Here is a 26,782-nt window from a genome sequence, read left to right as displayed (position 1 = left end):
CATTATCTATTGCTGTTCAACCTCCATCACTCAGGCTTTTGAGTTTTTACAAGCTGCTTTTGATGTCATCCAGGCTCGCTTATTTGATCTTAAATTGGTTTTAAATACAGATAAAAGCAAGGTAATGGTTTTCTCTCATTCAAGGGTGCTACTGGAAAAAAATCCAAATATTGTAACATCAAATGGAAACCCTATAGAGCAGGTCTTAAATTACAAGTACTTGGGTTTTACTCTTGATCAGGAGCTTTCATTTAAAGCCCATATTAACACCTTGGTCTCTAAGCTTAGGGTAAAGCTTGGTTTCCTTTTTAGAAATAAAAACTGCTTCTCTCTTAAAGTCAGAAAGAAATTGGTGACAGCGACTATTTTGCCCGTAATTGATTATGGAGACGTGCTTTATTTTAGTGCCTCAACTAAATGCCTCCAGTCCTTGGACACTGTTTTTCACTCAGCACTAAGATTTGTTACTGGCTGTCGTAGTCTCACCCACCATTGTCAACTGTATATGAAGTCAGACTTCTCTTCATTGAGTGCGCGCAGATACACACATTGGCTGACCATCATTTATAAAGCTCTTTTAGGTTTAATAACTCCATACTTGTGTACTATGTTACAAAGAAAAAACAGCTGTTATGCGTTACGTTCTAACAATTTGTATGTTTTAACTGTTCCCCATGTACGGACTGAATTTGGCAAAAGAGCTTTTGGCATTGCTGCCCCTATGGCATGGAATGCATTCCAGACGAAACTGAAACTCACTGAACTAATTCCATTTGGAGCCTTCCGTTCTGTCCTGAGGGACAGACAGCAAGAGACTTTTGCTCAGTGCCTGTGTTTTTAAAAGGTGTAAATCTTTATTGTTTTACAGTTCTCTTTTATGTATTTTAAATTGTATGTCTTAATGTATTACTTTTTTGAAACTGCTCTGTGACATGTGCTGTTGACCGCTTGGCCAGAAATCTTGATCTCAATGGGTTTCTTATCTGGTTGAATAAAGGTTCTATACCTAAGTATATAAATCGCCCGCTTGAAAATTCCCTCTTCTCATCTCCGACTCTCTCGTTATCATTTGGGACGTCTGTTGTGATTTCTCTTCCTGTTTCCATGAGCCGCCCTATCTTGCCTCTAATTGGACTGTCCCTAATGTTTTTCCCTACTCTTAACCAATCGTGACTCATCATAGTAAAACAACCAACCAATCATGGATGTTCTTATACGTGCAAGCAGTCTTGGAAAGAGAAAGGGGAGGGGTTTTGTAGCCCCAGAATTTAACAAATAAGCGGTGTTTGGTCATTTTAACAAGAAATGTATTATATCTATATTACCATATTTTCATAATTCATATCTTGTTTAAAAATATATTGCTATATCTTAAAAACTCTATATATCGCCCAGCCCTACTACTGAATAATACAAGTATGTGCTATGATTTGTGCTGTTGTCATATCGGGTTAATATCACTGTCGGCCAATACTCGAGGCTCCAACATTGGTATCGTATTGGAAGTGAAAGAGCTGTATCGGGACAGCCAAGGTTGTTGATTGGCCATCATTTCGACAGCCAGGCTATTTTAAAGACACACAAAAACATGACAAGCAGGGAGATTGGTAAATCGACTGAGATGTTGGTCGACACAGCATAATTCGAGTTGGAAGACTGCCACTTCCTTCCTGCTCTATACCGTATTTTCCAAACTATAAGCCACTACTTTTTTCCTACGCTTTGTACCCTGCGGCTTATAAAACACATTGACTTATTCTCTTTTTTTTTTCTTTGCCAATAGTAATGAACAAATAGTCTTTGTATATGCCAACAGAAAAACTGAATAGGTGTGTTTTTCTTTGCCAATAGTAATGAACAAATAGTCTTTGTATATGCAAACAGAAAAACTGAATAGGTGTGTTACTGTTTGTGCTGTGGCGCCATCTTTTGGATGAGTCCGCTCACTGCAGGTGCTGCCGGTTGAAAATGTACTTCCTGTTTTTGCTTTAAACAAGATGTAAAACCGTCCGTAGCGTTTCTGTTCATATGGATTCTTCATTCATCACTCCAAGCAACGTTTTTAAGTTTTACAATATAACTAAACAATTATTGCTTACTAAAGCGTCCCATGCGTGATGTCTGTAGGAGTGTTTTTATCCATATTTGTACGTGCTTTCGTAATGTAATCAAGATAGCGTCGTTAGCATGAGCTAATACACTAACACGTTTACGAGTGTCTGTTAGTGTTATTAACTTACAATGGCATTCTTTTTGTATTGTTTCAAATTCCTCAGTAAATTCACCAAAACCTCACTTTAGAGTTGAGTCTGTTTAGCTGATTGGAGAGCTAGCCGGGAGTGGACCACTCCTTTTATAGAGTCTGTTTAGCGGATTGGAGAGCTAGTTTCGCACCTAGTCAATCCCTGACGATTTCTGTTTATTTTTTTAACTCTCCGTTTTACTGCCTTGTTACAGACAGCGTTTGGAAACAGTTAAGGTATGTAAATAAACATTTACAGAATATTTTTGTGTAAAAAAACTATTTTCAAAACATATATATATATCTGCAGCTTATAGTGCGGTGCAGCTAATATATGGAAAAATATGAGTTTGTTCTAAAACTTGGGTGCGGCTTATATACCAATTCGCTTACAGCCCAGAATTTACGGAACATATATATATATTTTTTTTTTTCTCAAAAATACAACTAAAGTAAAAAGAAAAAATGCCATCAATGGGCAGATTTTCTCACAAAAAACAGACAAAATTGAGAATTTGCGGACCGTTATGGTAAATCGCAAATATGCAAGGGATCCACTTTTGTGTGTGAATGAAGTTTATAAATGTGTCTCTCTTTGTCCAGGTTTGAAAAAAGACTTCAATCAGTGGGACCGTCTGATTGACGGAGAAGATGAAAACCTCATCCCAGGAACTAACGTCCCCTTGCTTCAGTCGGCCATGTGACTCGCACCACATGCCGCATGAAGTACCGCAGACCTCATCGTTAAAAATCAGGGTTCAAAATGGACTTTTTTGTCCAACTGTTTTTTCATCGGAACTGTGCTGCAAATACTTTCAGTGTAACAGTGTGTTTGTGTGTGTGTAGGTGTGTGTTTTAAATAACTGACCATGTATAACAGGGGTGTCCAAAGTGCAGCCACGGGGCAAATTGCGGCCAATTTGTTAGCCAACTAATAATAGCGTGCTAGATTTTTGCTCATTTTGCAGGCATACAGCCGAGCGCCAAATATTTTGTGAATTGACAAATGATATCTGCTAGGGGTGTGGGAAAAAATCGATTCGAATACGAATCAAATCGTTTACGTTGTGCGATTCAGAATCGATTTTCTTTTTTTTTTTTTTTAAATGGATTTTTTTATTTTTTTTAATCAATCCAACAAACCACTACACAGCAATACCATAACAATGCAATCTAATTCTAAAACCAAACCTGACCCAGCAACACTCAGAACTGCAATAAACAAGAGCAATTGAGAGGAGACACAAACACGACACAGAACAAACCAAAAGTAATGAAACAAAAATGAATATTATCAACAACAGTATCAATTCAGCATAGCAGTGATTAAAAATCCCTCACTGACATTATCATTGGACATTTATAAAAAGAATAAAAAAGAACAATAGTGTCAGTGGCTTACACTTGCATCGCATCTCATAAGCTTGACAACACACTGTGTCCAATGTTTTCACAAAGATAAAATAAGTCATATTTTTGGTTCGTTTAATAGTTAAAACAAATTTACATTATTGCAATCAGTTGATAAAAGATTGTCCTTTACAATTATAAAAGTTAAAAAAAAAAAAAAAATCTACTACTCTGCTAGCATGTCAGCAGACTGGGGTATATCCTGCTGAAATCCTATGTATTGAATGAATACAGAATCCTTTTGAATCAGAAAAATATCGTTTTTGAATCGAGAATCAAATCGAATCGAAAAAATCTATATATTATCGAATCGTGACTCCAAGAATCGATATTGAATCGAATCGTGGGACACCCAAAGAGTCACAGCCCTAATTCCTGTTGGCAATACAACGTTAGTATGCTAGCTTTTTTTTTTTTAGCTTGTTTTGTAGTCACATACTTCAGTCATATTTTGGTACTTGATAAATGCTAATGTTAGCATGCTAGCATCTTAAACACATTTTTCAATCAATCATCCATCCATCCATCCATTTACTACCGCTTATTCCCTTTCGGGGTCGCGGGGGGCGCTGGCGCCTATCTCAGCTACAATCGGGCGGAAGGCAGGGTACACCCTGGACAAGTCGCCACCTCATCACAGGGCCAACACAGATAGACAGACAACATTCACACTCACATTCACACACTAGGGCCAATTTAGTGTTGCCAATCAACCTATCCCCAGGTGCATGTCTTTGGAAGTGGGAGGAAGCCGGAGTACCCGGAGGGAACCCACGCATTCACGGGGAGAACATGCAAACTCCACACAGAAAGATCCAGAGCCTGGATTTGAACCCAGGACTGCAGGACCTTCGTATTGTGAGGCAGACGCACTACCCCCTCTGCCACCGTGAAGCCCTTCAATCAATCAATCAATGTTTATTTATTTAGCCCTAAATCACAAGTGTCTCAAAGGGCTTTTCAGAGTAATACATTTTGGTACATAATGCATGTTACAGTTGGCATTTTAGCATGCGAAAATAAGTGTGCTCGCTTTTGTGGCTAATTTAACAGGCATATACTTTAATTTCATATATTTTGGTATTTCACTAATGTTAACTGTAAACATTAGCATAATACTGTGAGCATGCTGTCTTTTTTAGCATATATTTTATGTTACATGATGCCATCTGGCCAGCAGGCTACTTGTTAGCATTTTTGTTCAGATGTAGTTTTTCAGCATCTATGCAAATTTTTTTACCAAATTAGCATTTTCTTCTTCTTTGAAGGTGAAAAGAATCAAAATGGCTTCCGCATATCTTGATTTGTCAGTCTGTAGCCTTCAATGGAAAACGTTTGGGCACCCCTGGTTTAAACTTATTTAATTGTGATTATTACCATCAATTTCTGATATGATTGTGATGTAGTATTGTACTTCTGTGACTGACGTTAGCTCCTGGATCAAAGACTCAGTTGAAAATGTAAGCCAACTCAGAATGTAGTTATTTGCCTTCATTCCCACATTTGTTTTTTTTCTACGCGCTAATAAAGGAGGCGTTCAATGCGAGCAGATTTGTAACAACCTTTACTGTGACACAATAAACCAAAAGTGCACGAAAAACTCCAGAATGACACCAAAAATGGTCTTTTTTGATATTTAACAAACGAATCATAGCAAAGTTTGAAGATATTAAGTGTTTGCGACACTACACCCTTTTATCGAGATGCTGAACAATATAACAATACGAGGACAAACTCAACACGTGTTTGGACTTAACTTGAACGCAGACAAACATCCATCTTGTTCAGCGCCTGCCGTCTTCGCATCCTTCGTTGACGACCAGAGACAAATGGATGATGTTTGACAGGCAAGCGTCTGATTTAGCGCATGAGAAGATCAGGTTCCAAAGCAGTGAAATAAAATGTATTCCAACACTTACCCGAGCCGTCATCTGCAGAGGAAAAAAGTTCCATGGTCATTCTGCTGCTGCAATCCTTGGAAACGGGGAGAAGGAAAAAAGCAAATTGAAGTAATGTGGCCTGGAGTAATAATTAGGGACGTCACGGAATGAAAGTTTATCATTATTAGCGATGTATTTTTAAATGTGCTCAAAACTTTCAAAAAGTATTTATGTATAGTGAAATCTTTTAAACAAGTTTTATTGGAACAACACAATCAACATGGTTTCCTTTGTAGAAGAAACATTGTAGATAAGAACATGGTATCGTGAACCAAATCGTGGAATAAAATTTTGTAGAAATTGAATGTGCACATGAAAGCAACACAAGTGTAATAAACAAAGTAATATGGCACAGACAAAATAACTTAAAGGTGCCAAATGTAGAAATTTAATGTCAAGTAGGGGTGTAACGGTACGTGTATTTGTATTGAACCTTTTTCGGTACAGGGGTTTCGGTTCGGTTCGGAGGTGTACCGAACAAGTTTCCACACGGACATATTAGGTAGCGCACCGCACGTTGTGTAAACAATGCAGAGCGAGGCACAACACACGGCAGGATAGCAGCGACCGGGCTAGGACAACATGTAAAAGCCAGAGCTGGAAGACTCTCCTGCCTCGTTAACATCTCCCCTTTGGGAACACTTCTGCTTCGCGGTGCGATACAACAATGGAGGACGGAAAAGTTAATCTGAGGCTGAGTTGACTTGAAATTGTTTAATGTTGCACTTTTTATATGTCTAAGAAAAGTTTTGTCATTTTATTTCATCTGAGCAACAACTGGAGGCAGTTTAATGTTGATTAACGTGGACCTTGACTTAAACAAGTTGAAAAACTTATTGGGGTGTTACCATTTAGTGGTCAATTGTACGGAATATGTACTGTACTGTGCAATTTACTAATGAATGAATGAATGAATTATATTTATATAGCGCTTTTCTCTCGTGACTCAAAGCGCTTTACATAGTAAAACCCAATATCTAAATTACATTTAAACCAGTGTGGGTGGCACTGGGAGCAGGTGGGTAAAGTGTCTTGCCCAAGGACACAACGGCAGTGACTAGGATGGCGGAAGCGGGAATCGAACCTGCAACCCTCAAGTTGCTGGCACGGACACTCTACCAACCGAGCTATGCAGCCCCAATAATAAAAGTCTCAATCAATCAATCAAAAAAAGCACTTTATATAAAGAAAGGTTTTGTTAAGAAACCATTCTGAGCCTTATCTTATTTAGTTTTTATTTTATATATGTTGACTTCATTAACTCTGGCAACGGGCCCTGTGTGTATATGTATGTTATGCCATTGTTTACAAATTTGGTAAATAAATAACCAAAAAATTTAGATATTGTTTTCTTACTGTACCGAAAATTAACCGAACCGTGACCACTAAACCGAAATTTTTGTGTACCGTTACACCCCTAATGTCAAGTCATCATTAAATGGCCGTGATATGTCAAAAGGCATTAATAAATCATATTCTTTTGAATACCTTTATAACTGGTAACAGTAGTTCAGCTGGGATATGCTCATTTCAAAATTTGATTTACAGCCCTGAAATGTTGTTATGGTTTTCATTTCGATGTCCCGCCCTCCACCGTTGTAACCAATTTGAAAAAGTCTGTCAGTGTGTCACATCCCGGTTGCCAGTCGCGCACCGCCCTCTTCGCCTGGCTACTGTCACTGGTTAAGTTACTAAACATGTCAGACCTTAGTAAATTGTTTACGGACACATAATATTCATGTTTAAATAACTTTTATTGCAAATGAACATCACCTCCAAATATTGGTTATTGGCCTGAAAAAGAAAATTTTGTTCGATTGCTAATAAGAATAATCATGTATGATATTCAAAGCTGCACTGTACAATAAGTTACAGGACAGCCGGAAAAAAACAGGACTTCACATTTTTTTTAATCATACAGCCTTATCCCAAAATTAAATACATTAATTGTTCTCCATTAACACTTTAAATATGCACTGTGGATATATTTATGGTAACGATCTGTGCCTAATAAACTAGCTGATAAATCAGCATGTATTAGACAAATTGGGGCGGCATAGCTCGGTTGGGGCGGCATAGCTCGGTTGGTAGAGTGTCCGTGCCAGCAACTTGAGGGTTGCAAGTTCGAGTCCCGCTTCCGCCATCCTGGTCACTGCCGTTGTGTCCTTGGGCAAGGCACTTTACCCACCTGCTCCCAGTGCCACCCACACTGGTTTAAATGTAACTTAGATATTGGGTTTCACTATGTAAAGCGCTTTGAGTCACTAGAGAAAAGCGCTATATAAATATAATTCACTTCACTTCACAACACATTCTAACCAGAAATATGTAGTTATAAAAAAACAACAACTAGTGATTGTCAAGCTAACTCATGCTTCAAACGTGCAGAAACAGAATGAAAATCCCCTCACGTGTGTGCACCAACCATGTGGAAATTTGTGTGACGCAAGTTACCCTTTCCTCCTCTGCCACGCCGATGCAGCAATAATTTCCATCAATCGTTGCACCTTCATCACTTACACCACAGGAATCTGCCAAGAAAGAGACAATAATGGTTAAGTAGTAGTGGCCGTAGCAGTACAGGTGTAGCAGTAAAGACGTGTAAATACTGCCCTCTGAAAGAAGGACAAGGTGAAAAAAACAAAGCTCTTATTGGACAAAAAGGCATGTGTACCTGTCAGTGTCGCCCCCTCGGTGGGATTTATCGCCTCCTCAGTACGATGCATCGCCTCATCAGTACGGTGCATCGCCTCCTCAGTAGGGTGCACCGCCTCCTCAGTAGGGCGCACCGCCTTCTTTGTCGGGTGACCCGCCTCCTCAGCACGATGCGTCGCCTCCTCAACGCGATGCGTCGCCTTCTCAGTACGATGCACCACCTGCTCAGTGGGATGCACCACCTCCTCAGTTGGATGCACCACCTCCTCAAGGGGATGCACCACCTCCTCAGTGAGATGCACCGCCTGCTCAGTGGGATGCACCGCCTGCTCTGTGGGATGCCCCGCCTCCCCAGTGGGATGCCCCGCCTCCCCAGTGGGATGCACCGCCTCCTCAGTGAGATGCACCGCCTCCTCAGTGGGATGTACCGCCTCCTCTGTACGATGCACCGCCTCCTCAGTACGATGCACCGCCTCCTCAGTACGTTGCACCGCCTCCTCAGTATGTTGCACCGCCGCCGCAGTTTGATGCACCGTGCTCTTAGTACGATGTACCGCCTCCTCAGTGCGGTGCACTGCCTCCTCAGTGCGATGCACCGCTTCCTCAGTGAGATGTATCGCCTCCTCAGCACGATGCTTCCTCTCCTGAAATGTGAAATGCACTTTACCAACATGGCACGTTTTTGCAATGCGTTTTCTGAAATATGCGCCTGGAATATTGTACCACATCTGTGAAAATAGGTCTGCTGTCGCCCGGAACATCTGCACAGACAATAAAATGATTAGTTATTAGCCTTGCCATTCAGCTGACAAATGGAGAAAAAAAGAGTTAAAAAAAAAAAACCTGAATATGTATTCTCCTTAGAAACTTCCAAAGTCTCGTCACTAGTTGTCATGTTCTATAAGAGGACAGATGTATAGTATTATATGTTTGGTACCAGGGATGAAAACATTTTACAAATACATTATCATGGTATTGTTGAAAGAGCTCAAAAAAATATTGTCATCTTATAAGAAGAAATCAACTTTTTAAATGACTAAAATAAAAGCCACGATTGAGTTTTGTGTTTCTTATGCTTCACTGACAGTGTTTTAGTCTTAGTATTTTGTCTGTTTTAATGGCTATGCTATAATCGTTTTCAATATTTGTTTGTATTCTGGCACTTTAAAGGAGAACTGCACTTTTTTAGGTGATTTTGCCTATTGTTCACAATCATTATGAAAGACAAGACAGATGGATTTTAAAAACAAAATGCATTTTCAATACTAAAAGCAAAATAAGTCTGCTTACATTGGAGCCAATGGGAGGTCCACTATTTTGGTCACAACAAACGATAAATAACCATTCTAAGAATGCCAATAATACCACATTTCTATTTCGTGACTTGAATTTTAACCAAGTATTAGTGATACTGTTATTATCAGTGCTATTGCAGACAAGCTATAACGTTGCCGTGATCACTTACTCTCTCCCTATGTTTACATTATCAAGGGGTTGTCTGCTTCCTTGATTCCTTGCTCCCAGTAAGTTTATTGTAGATCATAAATCATGCTTCTCACCTGAAAAGTAGATGACTGAGGAGATATTCCGACAATTTAGTACACATTGACAGCCAATTTAATCCCGGAAATGGCAATAACGACACGAAAAGAAGCTTGGTTCCACCCTCCTCTCCTTTTTTCGTGAAGATTATGAGTCATTCTTCATCTCAATGGGAAGATATAAACATCCCAGCAATCGGCATCCTAACGACAGCAGACAATGTACAGTAAGTGATGTTTTATTATGTTTGTTGTTGCTCATGAAGTTTGCAATAAGTAATAATCATCCATCCATCGATCTTCTTCTGCTTATCCGAGGTCGGGTTGCGGGGGCAGCAGCCTAAGCAGGGAAGCCCAGACTTTTCTCTCCCCAGTCAGTTTGTCCAGCTCATCCCAGGGGATTCTGACGCGTTCCCAAGCCAGCCGGGAGACATAGTTTTCCCAGTGTGTCCTGGGTCTTCCCTGTGGTCTCCTACCAGTCGGACGTGCCCTAATCACCTCCTTAGGGAGGCGTTCGGGTGGCATCCTCACCAGATGCCCGAACCACCTCATCTGTCTCCTCTCAATGTGGAGGAGCAGCGGCTTTATTTAGGGTGAGAAGCTCTGCCATCCGGGAGGAGCTCTATCTCTAAAGGAGAGCCCCGCGACTCAGCGGAGGAAATTAATTACGGCCACTTGAACTCGGGATCTTGTCCTTTCGGTCATAATCCAAAGCTCATGAACATAGGTGAGGAAGGGAATGTAGATCGACCGATAAATTGAGAGCTTTGCCTTCCAGCTCAGCTCCTTCTTCACCACAACGGATCGATACAACATCCACATTACTGAGGACACCGCACCGATCCGCCTGTCGATCTCACAATCCACTCTTCCTCAACAACAAGACTCCGAGGTACTTTAACTCCTTTACTTGGGGCAGGGTCTCCTCTCCAACCCGGAGATCACCACATTTTTCCGGGCAAGAACATTGGACTCGGACTTGCAGGTGCTAATTCTCATCCCAGTCGCTTTGTACTTGGCTGCGAACCGATGCAGTGAGAGCTGAAGATCCTGGCCAGATGAAGTCACCAGGACCACATCATCTGCAAAAAGCAGAGACCTAATCCCGCACCCACCAAACCGGATCCCCTCAACGCCCTGACTGCGCCTAAAATTCTGTCCATAAAAGTCATGAACAGAATCGGTGACAAAGGGCAGCTTTGGCGGAGTCCAACCCTCACTGGAAACTTGTCCGACTTACTGAAACCAATGCGGACCAAGCTTTGACACTGATTGTACAGGGAACGGCCTGCCACAATCAGACAGTCTGTGAGCACTCCCCACGGGAATTCCCGAGGGATATGGTCGAATGCCTTGTCCAAGTCCACAAAACACATGAAGACTGGTTGGGCAAACTCCCATGCACCTTCAAGTACCCTGCCGAGAGTATAGAGCTGGTCCACAGTTCCACGACCAGGACGAAAACCACACTGTTCCTCCTGAATCCGAGGTTCGACTATCCGGCGTAGCCTCCTCTCCAGAACACCTGAATAGACCTTACCGGGAAGGCTGAGGAGTGTGATCCCACAATAGTTGGAACACACCCTCCGGTTCCCCTTCTTAAAGAGAGGAACTACCATCCCGGTCTGCCAATCCAGAGGTACTGCCCCCGGTGTCCATGCGATGCTGCAGAGACTTGTCAACGAAGACAGTCCCACAGCATTCAGAGCCTTAAGGAACTACGGGCGGATCTCATCCACCCCCGGGGCTTTGCCACAGAGGAGCTTTTTAACTACTTCTGCAACCTCAGCCCCAGAAATAGGAGAGCCTACGACAGATTCCCCAGGAACTGCTTCCTCATAAGAAGATGTGTTGGTGGGATTGAGGAGGTCTTTGAAGTATTCCCCCTAACGATCCACAACATCTGCAGTCGAGGTCAGCAGAACACCATCCTCACCATACATGGTGTTGACAGTGCACTGCTTCCCCTTCCCAAGGTGGCGGATGGTGGTTGAGAATCGCTCCGGAAGTCGTTTTCCATGGCTTCCCGGAACTCCGTCCATGTCCGAGATTTTGCCTCCGCGACCGCTTAAGCCGCATACCGCCTGGCCTGTTGGTGCCTGATGGTACCTGCCTGCTGCCTCCGGAGTCCTATGAGCCAAAAGAACCCAATAGGACTCTTTCTTCAGATTGACGGCATCCCTCACTACCGGTGTCCACCAACGGGTTCTAGGGTAACTGCCACAACAGGCACCAACTACCTTGCAGCCACAGCTCCATATACATTATTTAAAACCAACCTGCATGTACACAGAGCCCTGGGAACATTGTTCTCTTTGTTTTTTCCAATGTTTAAAGAGAGCATGCACGTATGTGCCGCTCAAATCCAACACAGAGAATTAAAACATGCTGAGGTACTACATGTGCAGTGAATAGTAAATTATTTCTAAAATCAGCACGCACTAACGAGCCAAGGAAACCATTTTGCATGTTTTGATTGCATATATAAAGCACACGGACGTGTGTTTGCCGCAGCAAAACTCTTATGGAATTATAAAGCATCAATAGTACATCTGTAATGAAGTGTCTATTGTCTTTAACATCGGTACACACTACAAGGAGGACGCTACATTTTGTTTTTTTAGTTGCTTGGTCTCTCTTTATGCGCATGGAAGCAACACACATAAGCTAACGTCATGATTTGTCGTTAAAGAAGGACTAATAACATAAGATAATGTTGCACCTTTCTTATGACACAGAGCAAAAAGTCTTGCTTGTCAAAGTTGTCCCATCAGGTGGAGGTTCGACAAAAGAGCTGACTGTCATTAGCGCTAGTGGGAGTGTCGCAAAACCCATTTTGATGTGGCTTTTTTAATCAATGTAAAGTGAAAATAACACATGGCTGAGGATGCTGGGGACCTTGGTAAGAAACATGTGACGCAAATCTGCCCGCGACCCGTTACGTATTACTATAGCGCTTCACCCACCACAGCAAAACAACCAACGAACCAACAAACCAACCAACCGCTAAGAGTGAACAGAGAAACAAGAATGGAGACCTCAAAGGCTGCTGTGTTCATGATTGTCTGCTTGCAAGGAATAACAAGAATGGGTGGGAAAATTCAGCCTCTGATAACATTAATGGAAGAGTACACTGAGGGAGTAAGGGCATAAGGAATCCAGCGACAGGCGATATTTCTTAGTTTCATGGAAGACGAAAGGATAGCAAGTATGTCACTTATTATTTACCGCATGTGCTGATTGTACAGGCCTCCGTATCCTATAAGTAAACATAGCGGGTCTGTGTTGTGGCTAGGAGAAGCGCATATCCGGCAAGGGGCGTAGATCGTCAGTTCAACCAATCATCAAACACCTAAGTGTTTTAGCTTCTATGGGACTTACTATAGACCAGGCCTCAGAATAGGAGCTAAAATGGTTCTCGGATCTGAGGGCTGGGGACTAAAAAGGTTATAGGAACTCCAAAAAGTCCCTGCAGTCAAAAAACGACTAATATTTGAGAGGTTTTTTTGAAATATGGGTGTTTCAATTACCAGTTTCTTATTGCGATATTTGGGTTATTTCTAAAGGTAATGGAAACGCAAATATTAATACAGTTTATGGTTGCATTCCAAGTCAATACTTTAAAGGGGACCTTTTAAATTGGCATGTTTTTCTCAAGTCATTGGCTGAGAGCCTTGTGTGTGTGATCTTATTTAATTTCTTAACTCTCAATCAGGACAGAATCGAAACGGCTTGCAAAAAGACATTTTCCCACAAACACAGTCGAGATAAAAGTGTAACTACACACTGAATGGTTTTTGGCACTCCATACATGCAATAATACAAAGTGTTTACCGTAATATATATTGTATCAAGTACATTAGGTGGTATATTTGCTATAGTGGGGTCAATACAAAATGTCGGTACCATTTCTTTGAGAACTGAGACCAAGTCATCACAAGTAACTACCGTGGCAGTTGCTACACTGTGGCTTCTTAACCTTTTTGACCTCCATGAATTAGTAATCTTACTCTTGACTTTATTCATCTTAAATAATTTTATCTAACCTGTTTACAACCTTGTCAAATGATATGGAAGATAAATATTTATTTAACACACTAACCTTGGGCTGAGGTCAGCTTGATTAGAAAAACAAGTACGAAACAAATAGACTTTATAAAGGGCTAATGAATACCTGATGAAAAATACGTTGTTCTAAAATAAACTAAATGAACATTGAATGTGTCTTAACTGTCAAAAATTAAAGTGCAAATGAAAATACAGCTTCACCTAAGTAGTCATAATATCTGTGCTTCTCTTTGCCTATAGCTCCAGACTTCTTAAGTTTGTTTGATATTGTAATTACAGCCACAAAGTGGTGGAGAAGTATATTACAACTGAGTACCGCAGCAGCCCATAAAGACCAGAACTGGGAAACCGATATATCGGCAGCCTTCAACGGAGCGTTTGCAGCCCAACAAAGGGTTGAAAAACACTATTGTTGAGAAAAACTGGTTTATACATCCATCCATTTCCTACCGCTTGTCCCTCTTGGGTTAGAAACACTGGTAAATGATATTTCTGTGTTTCACCGCCCTATTAATTACAATGGATAAAGCAACTTTTAATTAGTACAGTATTCTGTAATCAGAGTCTGTAGTGTTACTGTGCATCTACAACTCCCGCAGAGAAAAAAATAATTTACCACTTTCACCGACATCCCACTTGTAATTGGACTTGAATTGGCCAGGTTGCAGTCATCGCTAGCTTTATTTTGTGCTGGAAATACAATAAAAAAAGTTTTTTTTTTCCCATGTAAAATGAATGTATGATAACACTTTATGCTAATGAGAAGAAGGAACCTAATATGGTACTTACCAACAGAATAACTCATGACTTCAGAGCTGGCACTCATGTTGAAGGGTGCCCAATCCTCAATTTGGGACGTTGAGACCCCATATTCATCAGAGGCCACTTGAAGGCTCTGATCTGGAGATGTTATTTCTCCTGGCCAAATTGTTTGCATCACTGAGGTAGATTCCTCACCATAGTTCTTGTCACTTTCTCCCACATTTTCGGCAATGATTTGTAAGAGAAGTTTGTTTTCTTCTATTCCAATATCATTGAACAAAATGTTGCGCTCTGGAGTTGGGACCACGTTTACATGCTCATTTGGGCTCTGGCTTCCTGACAAACGTCTCTGTTCAAGTGGGGACTCAGTAGAAATAATTGAAGTGTCTTCGAAAGAGTTTTCAATGTGCTCTGAAGTACAGGTTAGTGCCATGAGCGGGTCATTAGTGACATGTCTCTCAGTTCGAGCTCCATTAGCACCGATTTCTTCAAGTTCAGGAGCTTCATCTTTGGACACTTTTTCTGTGGAATCAGTTGACTGTTGTCTATCATCAAATGAGGACTCAGCGACATTCTGTTTGTCGTCCGGTGTGGAACTGACCCACCAGGTTTTCATTTTTTCATTTATCATTACTCCTTCACATTCCAACTGCACAAAGCATGTGTCCTTTCCATCATCGCTTGATATTTTTGTGATAGTCATCTGCAGTAATTTGTCTGCCGTGATTGAAGACAATTCATCTCCTGCACCATCACACCAAGAGCCACGGCACATATCAAAACCTTCAAGTTTGCACAAAAATGCCTGAGGGGGAGTTGTTAAAAGGTCATCTGTGATTTCCCTCACATCTGAGTCGGACACTTGAGATGTGTTTCCGTAGTCTACAAATAGAACGGACAGCTCCCTCCCATTTCGATTCAACACCTCTGCACGGCACCAAAGCTGGTCTTCAGCAAAAAGTGCAACACATGGAGTGCCAGGTGAGAGTGTGCTAATGGTGACATGTTCATTACGGTCAGCGTTTCCAATTTCTGAGAGACTTTCAAATAGCTTATCAAGCTCCACCGAGTCAAGAGACTGACACCAAAAGGACTGGGCATCATATACAGCCGAGATATAAACCTCTAACTGTTGTCCCACTTTGAAATTCACGGGGTGGTAATATAGAGAACGTGATTTTAGTGATGTTTCTGGGTTCTGAACAGTTTTTTCCACCACGTGTTCAAAGTCTGGAGAGATTTTAGGGTACCTTGATGGAACATCACACCGAATCTGCACACCGTTATCCACTAGAGTAACTTCCCACACATCATCTGACAGTTGGACAAACTGACACTTCAGCTTCTTTTCTGCATTGGAACCCATATCTCTCTTTAAAGTCTGTACTACTTCTGCATCAAGCAGTTCAAGAGATCCACAACCACTGAGCATGCAATGTGTGCTGTACCTTGGTAACTGCACAAATTGCTGATCTAGATTGGCCATCTGGGATGTAGATAATTGTGCAGTGTTGCCAAAATCAATAAACTCAACAACAGCCATGGAGTTGGAGAGCACTTCTCTTACAACCGCGCGATACCACAAGGAATCATCTGCAAATTGGGCTTCAACAACTTCCCCTGCAGCCACTTCTGTGAGGCTGATTTTAGGAGTTGACAGCGAGTCATTGAGCTTGTCAACCAGGGAGAATATGGTGTCTTCTTCTCGGACAAGCTGTACGTAAAAACTTAACGGGCTGTTGTAATGGGAGACATAAACATCTGCCTCCATACCCGATGGTAGCGAGTTTTTGGGAATGTCTTCAAGTTTAGGGCGCCGAGGATTTTTTGCTTGTGGGAGCACATTGTCAGATTCTTTGCTGGGTAATGTACTATCACTATGTTTTGCGTTGTTTGCAACTATGACATGTTCTTGTCCTGGTTTTTTAATCATTTGCCCACCATAGTGCTGTCTTTGGTGTGGTGGCAAGTACATTTCTTTTGAAGAGGCTTTAAGCCTCGGACCATTTTGCGAACTCTGTTTTGAAGTTAGCATCTCACTTCTCACTTGACGTGCTGGTTTTGGTTCAATCATTAATTTCTGGATGGTTTTTGGAGGTACTGGCATTGCTTCTTTGGAAAAAGTTGTTTTTGATACCTTATTTGCAGTGGGAGTCTCTACTCTCCGACCCTCATAGAGAACTTTCCCTTCAATCTGCGTCTCTATTTGAAAGATCTTCTTAAGCTTCAAATTGATTTGGATTTCTTTGTGATACAGTTCAACAAGCAGGTTACCATTGGGTTTTTTGGCCACCACTAGTGCACGGAATTTACATTCGGTCGCAGTTGTTGTAAACCAGCCGTTCACCTCGCTGGGGACATCTGCAGGGACATCAGAGAGACAGCACACTACTGCTTGCACAGGTACAGACATTATGTCATAGGCCTCTTTAGGCACTGGAAGCAAGTCTGATTTTGCCACTTCAGTCGTTTCACCGTAATCAACAAAATGAACCAGGACTGAAGGTCTTGTGGCTTTGATCTGTGCCCGGTACCAGAGTCCATCAGTGTATTTTGCAAAGCACAATGTTCCAAATACTGTTGGGGTCTTCACACACGCAAGCTGTTGACAGAGGTCATTTACCTTTACCTTAAGGTCCTTTATCACATCAGCATTCTTCTCAAGTTGGCAGTAGAATTGATTGACGCTGACCACACACGTGACTGTGACCTGTTCCTCGGTTCCAGTTTTGATGTTGTGTGTAGAGTAGTAATATGTGTCCAGGCGAAAAGATGATCCAAGGTCTTTCTTGGCAGGTTCAACTGTGGCAAGATTGGCCAAAATGGTGCAGATGCTTTCAAATGGAGTTTCCAGGTCCACACTGTTGAACACTATCTTTTGTTCATTGTACATGACAGCATATACAGTGCACTTTAATGGCAATATGTTAGTGGAAGCAGTTTCCACAAAGTTGTGAAAGGTTTCTTTTGCCTCTTCATTCCACTCATTTACAACAGACATGGCTTCAAGAGGGTTGAAAAGGCTGCACCTAAATGCTTGGCCTTGTAGCTGGAGGAATTCTGGGCAAATCCTTCTCAGTTCATGGAGAGAAACAGCTTTTGTCTGGCCGTAGTCAACGAAAAGAACATCCACTAGAGGGGTTTTGTAATTGTGAATTACAAGAGCTCTGTACCACATTCCATTGTCTGGGTGGAAAGCGACACAAGATCTTTCTGTAAGAGGCTCAAACTCACTGCCAGCATAATATGCCTGCATGTCATGCATAAGCAATTTCAAGTGGACGGCGTTTTGAGCTAGCTGACACCAGAAATCATTTGGACTGTTGATGTAGGACACGTTGACATCCAGGACACTACCAATGGGAAACATACATGCCTTGAACTTATCAATTTGTTTCTCTTTGTTGGAGATATCAAAAATGTTTTGTGTCTGAGAAGACGCCACACTGTTTTTGTAAACACTCAAGCATCCTTCTTCTGAATGCTGCGTGGAAATATTGGGTAATTTCTCATCCCGTTCAGCGAGGCCAGAAGAACACAGCAGTTGACTGATATCCTTTTCTCCTGATGCCTCAGAATCAGTCAGTGTTACCAGATGGGTATCATCGCGTTTTGCCATCACGTATACCTTAAGTATTTTGTCAGTGGCAATTTTGCTGAAATAATCAATGGCAAAGCAACTCCATGTATGCTCTTTTGGGCAAACACCCACTAAAGCGCATTTTAACGCAAGCTTTGGCAGTTCCTTAAAAATGTCAGGGAGCGTTCTGATGTTTCTCCCATCAACCTCTTTGGTGTCGCCATAATCCACAAAGAACACCTTGATGTGTGCTTTGCCAACTTCCGACACAACAGCTCTGTAGAAGACACCATCGTCTGCTTTAGCTGCACAGTAGGTGCCAACGGTAGGGTTTTCTATCACGTCTTTATTATCAGAATGTTGGTACAAATGGTGCATCTTTTCCATTAAATTATCCAGCTCTTTTGCATGGTTTTGTGTTTGGATCCAAAACTCAGATGGGTTACAGACATGAGCCACCCATGCCATGTGTGAGGAGTTGGGAAGGAGGTTCTCAACTGAAAATGTGTCCATTCTCTGCCCATGCCCCAAGGTTTGTCCAGAAAGCAGAAGTTTTCCTTCATTGTTTTTAAGCTGAAAGGAATGTGGGCTGCTGTTTGATGCGTTTCCAATTGCGTAGTTGTGCAGTGTTTTTTCACTCTCGTGCAAAGAGCTTTCTTTGGAACTGAACAAGTTGTTGAGGTTTTTATTTTCGTCACCATAGAGAGTAACATAGTAAACACCCTCTGAGATACTCTGGTACTCAAATTTGGCAATGAGTGTCTTGTGCAAGAGTAGGGACTTGAGGTAGTCAATCTGGGTGCTTGTCCATCCAACCCCTCTGTCAATAATTCCATGGAGGGAGCAGAGATATGTCACAACTGGCATTCTAAAGAACTCTGGAGCCAATGGCCTTATATTCTCCATTTGAACAAATTGTTTTGTACCAAGGTCAACATTTAGTACTTCAACCAAATCGTTTGTTGGGAGTACTTGTTGTAGAATAGAACGGCACCACCTGCCATCACTTCTTCTGGCAGCACATGGAAAACCAATCATTTCAGGACCTACACTGCAACTGCCCGTTCTACCAATACAGCACTGTGTGATTTGCTCTGAGAGTTTTCTCAACTCATGGGAAAAGACCTTCAACTGACAAAAAACTCGCTGTGGATTTGTCACTTCAGTGACTACAACAGTCTCCACCGCTCCTGCTTGCAGCTGTGGATACATGTACAACTCCTTATTCTGCAGTTGCTCAAAATCACCCATAGGGATTGGCAGAGCTGCTGGCAACATTTTAGCGCTACTGTGGGGATCTGAAGCTTTGACGACATCCAAAAACCATCTGGAACCCAGTTTCTTTGCTAATCCCATTTCATACATTTGTCTGGATATGCATGGGATGTCCAGAATAAGCTTTTTTTGCTGAACCAGTACATCTTGTACATGTGCCTCCGATTCCCATCCTCGAATATATTTCAGGAATTCTATTGCACCTGGGGACCATCTATTTTCAGGTGAGAGTGGCAAAACATTGGCAAGCACACAGAGCTCCACTTCAGGTGGCAGGTGGAAGTGCTCAGGCTTACCCCATGCCAGCAACTTTGTAGTGGTGATGAATGTGATCCCCTCATCAATGAGGAACACTTTGCTGTTGGATCCATTTCTTGAGACAATGCGGCACCGGTACCACGTAAGGTTGATTTTGACTAAGCACAAGTCACCTGGATTTCCTTCCAACTCTTGAAATAAATTAACCGGAGACAGGGATTGATGATCCAATGTCCTGACCTGATTCAACTTTCCCCAAAACTCAACTAACGGACTATTGGGAGATGAATCTACTTCGGTAATCAGAACTGTTATATTTGAGCCTCGCGCCGGAAGTCCAAGCTGGGATGACATTGTGGTAGTTTCACTTGCTCAAAAGATCCATAATCCCATTTTTCAACAGCAACATGTGCACAATGGTTTTGATCTGGAAGACATACAGTAAATATCATTAACATAAAATCCTTCCGTATTACTAATGTCATACCCCACTCTAAATTTAAATACATTGCTGTCTGAGCAACTAAGCTATTCCATTTTTATTCCCAATATCAATCACAGTTGTACAATAACTTAAACTAACCGTTGGAAGTTTTAACCATCCATCTATCCATTTTGTACCGCTTTTTCCCTATAGGGTTGCGGGAGGCGCTGGTGCCTATCTCAGCTACAATCGGGCGGAAGGCGGGGTACACCCTGGACAAGTCGCTACCTCATCGCAGGAAGTTTTAACCATGATAAGAAATGTTCATACCGTGACATCCCTATATTGGACAATTGTAACATAATTGTTTTGTTGAATAAATTGATAAAAACACAGCGACATGACTTATTTTTGTACATTTCCAACTGTTCACATAATTAACATTAATCGGTATAAACAACATGGGCGCAACCATTTTGGAAGTGTGTGTCAAAGGTTAACCGACAACAAAGTTGTCCTGAGATTTTCCGAAAGATACACTAGTTGCATCAGGGTCTGGAAGGATGACAGGTGTTCGTTGAACTGAGGTTAGGCACATGCCCCCTAGACCGGCCAGGTAGGCTAGTGTAAGGAGACACCATACCCATTTTTTTTTCAGATAAATATGTATATATAATAGTGTTAACGCACTTTTTAATACTTTTTACGCATTGAAATCAGAAAGGACGCGCATTTCCATAAGTCCCAGGGACGCAGTTTTATGGGTTTTTTTTTTTTAACCGACCCTGTCTTCTCCGGGTCAAAACTCCAGTTCGCTTGTTTTTTTTAATCGATTATCGCTTTCCGCCGGTGTTTTGTTCTATTTATTGTGACTGGGGATTATGTTCGAAAACCGGTTCTCCCAATTGTTCGATAGGAAAGGAACCGATTCCATGGTTTCGATACCTTTTTGAGAAACGGTTCCTGTTATTGAAGCCACTATAGTAAAGAAAATGACTTGGTTCTTTATTAGAATCCCTGAGAACGAATCCCGTGTCACAGGAAATGTCCTGTGGCAAGTCACAGGAAATGACGTAGCTCAGTCATTCGGCGGCAGATACAGAAGCAGCAACAACAATGGACCGGAAAAAACGCTCCAAGGCATGGCTTCACTTTACGAAGAAATACGAGGAAGAAACGGCTATCTGCAATTATTGCCAGGCTTCGCTTTCCTGTAAGGGGAGCAGTACAACAAACATGTTGAAACATGTTCAGACCGTACATAACCTGAAGGTTAGAGAAACGTGGAGAAGCAGCGATAGAGATGACAAAGCACGCCCCTCTTCCTCGGCTTCAACCTGCAGTCCCAGTGATAGTGCCGGTGAGTAACATTAACTGTCGCCGGTTAATTTCCATATCTGCTCACTTGTAGCCTTTAAGATAAAATAACATTACCGAATGTCAACCAGGACTGCAGTAATGTTAGCTAGACTAACGTTACCTAAGCACATTTTGTGGCTGACGGTAACATTAACGTTAGCCTTTTTGTATGTGTCTGGTAACGGTAACGGTATCTTGTAGCCTACACCACTCCAGAGTTTGCAGGTCTGTCTAATAAACTAGTGCTTGCAAGATGTGAATTAAGATAATGTTTACGTTATCCCATTTCAGGTGATGACATTCATGACAGTTAGAGTGACCAGGGCAGTAGTTTGCTCTGTAGCACAGAGCTTTAACCCATTTGTGGGAGAGTGGCCGTGCGCAACCCGAGGGTCCCTGGTTCAATTCCCACCTAGTACCAACCTCGTCACGTCCGTTGTGTCCTGAGTAAGACATTTCACCCTTGCTCCTGATGGGGGCTGGGTAGCGCCTTGCATGGCAGCTCCCTCCATCAGTGTGTGAATGTGTGTGTGCATGGGTAAATGTGGAAGTAGTGTCAAAGCGCTTTGCGTACCTTGAAGGTAGAAAAGCGCTATACAAGTACAACCCATTTATCATTATTTATTTATTTACCCTGGCGAGGTATAATGCGCAGCGCAGCAAGATGAGTGAAGAGAGTAACAACATTACTTGAAAGCTAACGAGAATGTTAGTGAAAAATCTCCTCACCTTCAACTTGGTGTTGACGAATACAAGTAGGTTAATAATTGTATTTTGCTGACATTTAATGGAGCAAAAGTAAACAACACCCTTACTCTGAGATGTGTTTCAAATGTAACGTGCTGTAAAATACAAATAAAAGCAGGATTTTCATTAGGTGGCCCACTTAAAGGGGCACTAACAGTCAATATTTATTTATTTTATTAAAACATTTTTTGGGGTAACAAGTCAATGTTTATTTATCTATTTTATTTGTTTGCCCTGCGATGAGATGGCGACTTGTCCAGGGTGTACCCCGCCTTCCGCCCGATTGTAGCTGAGATAGGCACCAGCGCCCCCCGCGACCCAAAGGGAATAAGCAGTAGAAAATGAATGGATGGATGGATTTTATTGTTTTCTTAAAAAATAAGTGAGCTTTTGTCAAACCAAGTATTGTGTGTTTTTTTCCATATACAACAATTTATCTGGATTCAATAAGACAATCGATAGGGAATCGGTTCGATAAGATGATTCGATAATGGCATTGAAATCGATAGTTTGTTAACAAACATCATCCCTAATTGTGACGGTGCGCTCTTATCACGCCGTCACGTCTCTCTCTGTCACAAATACAATGTCAGTGTCGTGACTTGGAGAAGATAACCGGGTCAAATTTACGTCCCCGATTATTGCGTTTTTATTGGTCGTCTTGAAAGTAATTAACTTTCCGTTACAATTTCTTAAATTTTGATTCGCCAAATGTTTTATCAATGACAAATACTGCCTCAGTTTGCACTCTGACAACTTTACCGCGTTAAACAGTAAGGTGAGTGTAAAGTCAACCTTTTTAACTTCATTCTATGCCATGTTTTAGTCTTTCTGAGTCCATGGAAACTTCACTTGTATCTCCCGCTGTATTGACATAGTTCAAAGATTTTTGTGGAAGGTTTTTGGTTTTGTGTGCTTGCCATAAAAACACAGTTTTCTTTGACGCAAATGGCAGAAAACAAACAAAAACACCACATAAAAAAATCCAAAGACTTATAATTAACATTTAGATATGAAGTTGATGTAGACTAAGTGACTTACGCGTTAAATAAATAATATACTGTATGTATGCGCTGGCACACGCTCATCATCATTTCAACCACCTTCCTTGGGAGGATCAGGAAGGTGGTTTCATACTTCCACCGAAGCACGACAGCTGCTCAGTGCTTAAGACAAAGCAAAAAATGATAAATCTGGCTACTCCGAAGCTCATACATCCAACAAGGGGGAACTCCACTTATATGTTGGGAGTGTTCTCTGGAGCAGCAGGCAGGTATATACTCTACATTGACCGACAAGACCCGAAGAAAAATGTCAAAGACATCATCACCCTGTCTGATGATGATGTGAGAGTGGCAGAGGTCCAACAGGTGCTTAAAACCCTCAAAACTGTGTCAATGATACTGCCATTGAAAAGAAGGATTCTACAATCCATAGCTTCAAATGTGGAAGACAGCACCATCACTCGAGATGTCAAGACTGGCATTAGAGAGGACCTGAATCCTAGATACACCTCACCCCCTACTCTACAGGATTACCTTCACAGATCTCCTGCCCTGGATCCGAGCTTCAAGTGACTGTTTCACACGGACCCTGCCCTACACCAGAGGACATACAGCCACCTCACCACTGAGATTGTGATGAGGTAAATAAAAAGAATGTTTAAAAATGATCAATTGATATCTAAATAAATTAGTTTTTCCAGTAATAATGGCTTTTTATTAAATGTTATCGCCGCATTTTTATTGTCTATGAAACATGAAAAGAAATATCTGCCGAGCCAACTTGGACACATCTCCTCCACGAAAGAAGTCGGCGAAAGCAGAGTTTTTCGAAGAGACCTTTGCCAGCAAAAACATGGACAGCAAGACACCTGCTAACATCATGAAAGAGGTGGTGTCGTACTTGGTAGCAAGCGGCATTACAGTGGATGGTGATCCACTGACATGGTGGAAAAGCAATGAGTGTAAATACCCTCATATTGCCAAGATGGCAAGATGCTATTTCACTGTGCCAAACTCTTCAGTTCCTTTCGAGAGAGTGTTCCTAACAGCAGGGGACATAGTGACTGCAAAGAGGTCCACACTCTCCCCAGACAATGTAGGCATCCTTGTCTTCTTGAAAAATAATTTGAAATGATAAGCTCAGGTATGCTTTGCTTTCTTTATTATTCCACTATCTATGTTTCGAGGAAGATGATGTGCCTTCTTATGTTGCACCTTAAGTTGTTTTTATTAATGGTCATTGGTCCAAGTTTAATGAAAGGAGTTATGCCTTTTTATGTTGCACCTAAGTTTTCCATTGTTAAAAAGATATAATGCCTTGTGCACTTTAAGTGTATTGTATATACTTTAATTTAATAATTTAAAAGCGTTAATGAACAAAAAGACAAAATTTCTGTTTGTCTTGTCTTTTTTTTTTTTTTGCTGATCCAAAAAATTATCTGATGCGTGACTCTGATACGAGAACCGATATGAACCGTGAGCTTTTTGATCCGCTGCACCCTTACTTATGTTCCTATTTTGCACACATTTTTATTACTTGATAAATGTGATGGGAATTACTTTAACTGTTTCGTATTACAAATGCACTGTTTATAAAAGTTACAAGGGATAAACGCTTATTTAGTGAAACAAAAAGAAATGTAATACTGCATCAGTATAGATAAATTAAAGATGTATCGAAAATCGATTTTTAATCGAACTGAATCAAATTGTGAGGTGCCCAAAGATTCACACTCTAAACGGTATTTTTTATCCAGCAGACCATTGTAATTATGACAAACTGTCACATTGCCGCACGTACACACACAAATTGAAACTGACAGGCACAATGCGGAGGTATCATAAGATTAAACATACAAATTATAAAATAGCCAACATTTTAAGAATGAATCGAAGATATAATTCTACACATTGAGTCTATTATGTGTCAGAGCGCAGCTTTTTAAACATCACAAAATACTTCTATTTTGAGGAAGTTGGATTTTGTGTTTCGTAGTTTGTTTTCATTGCTGCTATTTTAACTGTTCTTAATACATGAACAAGGATTTTTTTTCATTTTTTTTAGCACTTTGCCTTTCCTTTCTTTTAAATGGACAACATTTTATTTGTCTTGTTAATTTTTGTAATAGCTAAATGACTTACAGAATAAATATTTATTAATCATTTCATCATCTTTGTTTTTAGTAGGCACATGCCTAAAATAACTTAAGCAGGAGTAAATTGTCGAAAAATTAGAGCTGCTAAATGTGTACATTTTATTTAGGGCTGTCAAACGGTGTCCATAGTGAACTCAAAATTAATAACAATAACTGCATAAAGATATAATTTTTCGTGAATAAACTGCACTCTGGGGGGATAATTTTTCAAGTTTTTAATACCATGACTGGACAACTTTTTTTAAACATTATACTTTTTGAAATAGCTCAACACGAAAAGGATATGAACACGTTTTTAAAGGCCTACTGAAACCCACTACTACCGACCACACAGTCTGATAGTTTGTATATCAATGATGAAATATTAACATTGCAACACATGCCAATACGGCCTTTTTAGTTTACTAAATTGCAATTTTAAATTTCGCGCGAAGTATCCTGTTGAAAACGTCGGTATGATGACGCGTGCGCGTGACGTCTAGGATTGTAGCGGACATTTTTTCCCAGCCCGGTCCAAGCTATAAGTAGTCTACTTTAATCGCATAATTACACATTATTCTGGACATCTGTGTTGCTGAATCTTTTGCAATTTGTTCAATTAATAATGGAGAAGTCAAAGAAGAAAGATGTAGGCGGGAAGCGGTGTATTGCAGCTGCCTTCAGCAACACAAACACAGCCGGTGTTTCCTTGTTTACATTCCCGAAGGTGAAGCTTTACTATGGAACAGAGCGGTCAACCGAACATAGTTCCCGATCAAATTTTAACCGGCAGGTTTCGGTGAGAAAATTGTGGTAATAAGTCGGCTCTTACCGTAGACATGAGCGGAGCTTGCGTCTTCCAGCAGCTGCGACTCTTACCTCCTCCCACCGGAGACACTGGCGGTCACCACACCCGTGGCCATACCCCTCCGACTTTCAGGTACCATATACAGGTGCTGTTCATATTATTAGAATATCATGAAAAAGTTGATTTATTTCAGTAGTTATATTCAGAACGTGAAACTTACATATTATATCAATTCATTACACACATAGTGATATATTTGAAATGTTTATTTCTTTAAATTTTGATGATTAGTACTGACAATTACTGAAAATCCCAAATTCAGTATCTCAGAAAATTAGAATATTAGTTACGACTAGTACCAAAAAATATTTTTTAGAAATGTGGGCCAACTGAAAAGTATGAACATGGAAAGTTTCAGCATGTACGGCAATCAATACTTAGTTGCAGCTCCTTTTGCCTGAATTGCTGCAGCAATACGGCGTGGCATGGAGTCCACCAGTCTGTTGCACTCCTCAGGTGTTATGAGAGCCCAGGTTGCTTTAATAGTGGCCTTCAGCTCTTCAGCATTGTTGGG

The 26,782-nt window shown here is 41.1% G+C and overlaps 2 protein-coding genes across 6 annotated transcripts in view; one reads left to right on the top strand and one right to left on the bottom strand.

Moving 5' to 3' along the window:
- pla2g7 (phospholipase A2, group VII (platelet-activating factor acetylhydrolase, plasma)) overlaps nt 1-5,260 on the top strand; it is a 52,848-nt gene extending 47,588 nt beyond the window's left edge. For all 5 annotated transcript variants that reach the window (XM_061885846.1, XM_061885842.1, XM_061885843.1 and 2 more), the window contains one exon: nt 2,846-5,260. In XM_061885846.1, the coding sequence (XP_061741830.1) occupies nt 2,846-2,946 (101 nt within the window). In that variant the 3' untranslated portion in view covers nt 2,947-5,260. The remainder of the gene's footprint in view (nt 1-2,845) is intronic.
- Nucleotides 3,803-26,782, bottom strand: part of tdrd6 (tudor domain containing 6) — a 27,479-nt gene continuing 4,499 nt past the window's right edge. The window contains exons 2-9 of the mRNA XM_061885838.1: nt 14,646-20,158; nt 14,473-14,546; nt 9,091-9,145; nt 8,971-9,008; nt 8,267-8,891; nt 8,047-8,123; nt 5,572-5,626; nt 3,803-5,507 (exon numbers count right to left, since the gene is read on the bottom strand). Of these exons, the coding sequence (XP_061741822.1) occupies nt 5,437-5,507; nt 5,572-5,626; nt 8,047-8,123; nt 8,267-8,891; nt 8,971-9,008; nt 9,091-9,145; nt 14,473-14,546; nt 14,646-20,085 (6,435 nt within the window). The 5' untranslated portion in view covers nt 20,086-20,158 and the 3' untranslated portion in view covers nt 3,803-5,436. The remainder of the gene's footprint in view (nt 5,508-5,571; nt 5,627-8,046; nt 8,124-8,266; nt 8,892-8,970; nt 9,009-9,090; nt 9,146-14,472; nt 14,547-14,645; nt 20,159-26,782) is intronic.

This window comes from Nerophis ophidion, linkage group LG24 (assembly GCF_033978795.1).
Source record: "Nerophis ophidion isolate RoL-2023_Sa linkage group LG24, RoL_Noph_v1.0, whole genome shotgun sequence".
NCBI classification, from domain to species: domain Eukaryota; kingdom Metazoa; phylum Chordata; class Actinopteri; order Syngnathiformes; family Syngnathidae; genus Nerophis; species Nerophis ophidion.
Note: the sequence above shows the minus strand (reverse complement) of the source record. Positions and strands in the feature narration are given on the sequence as shown.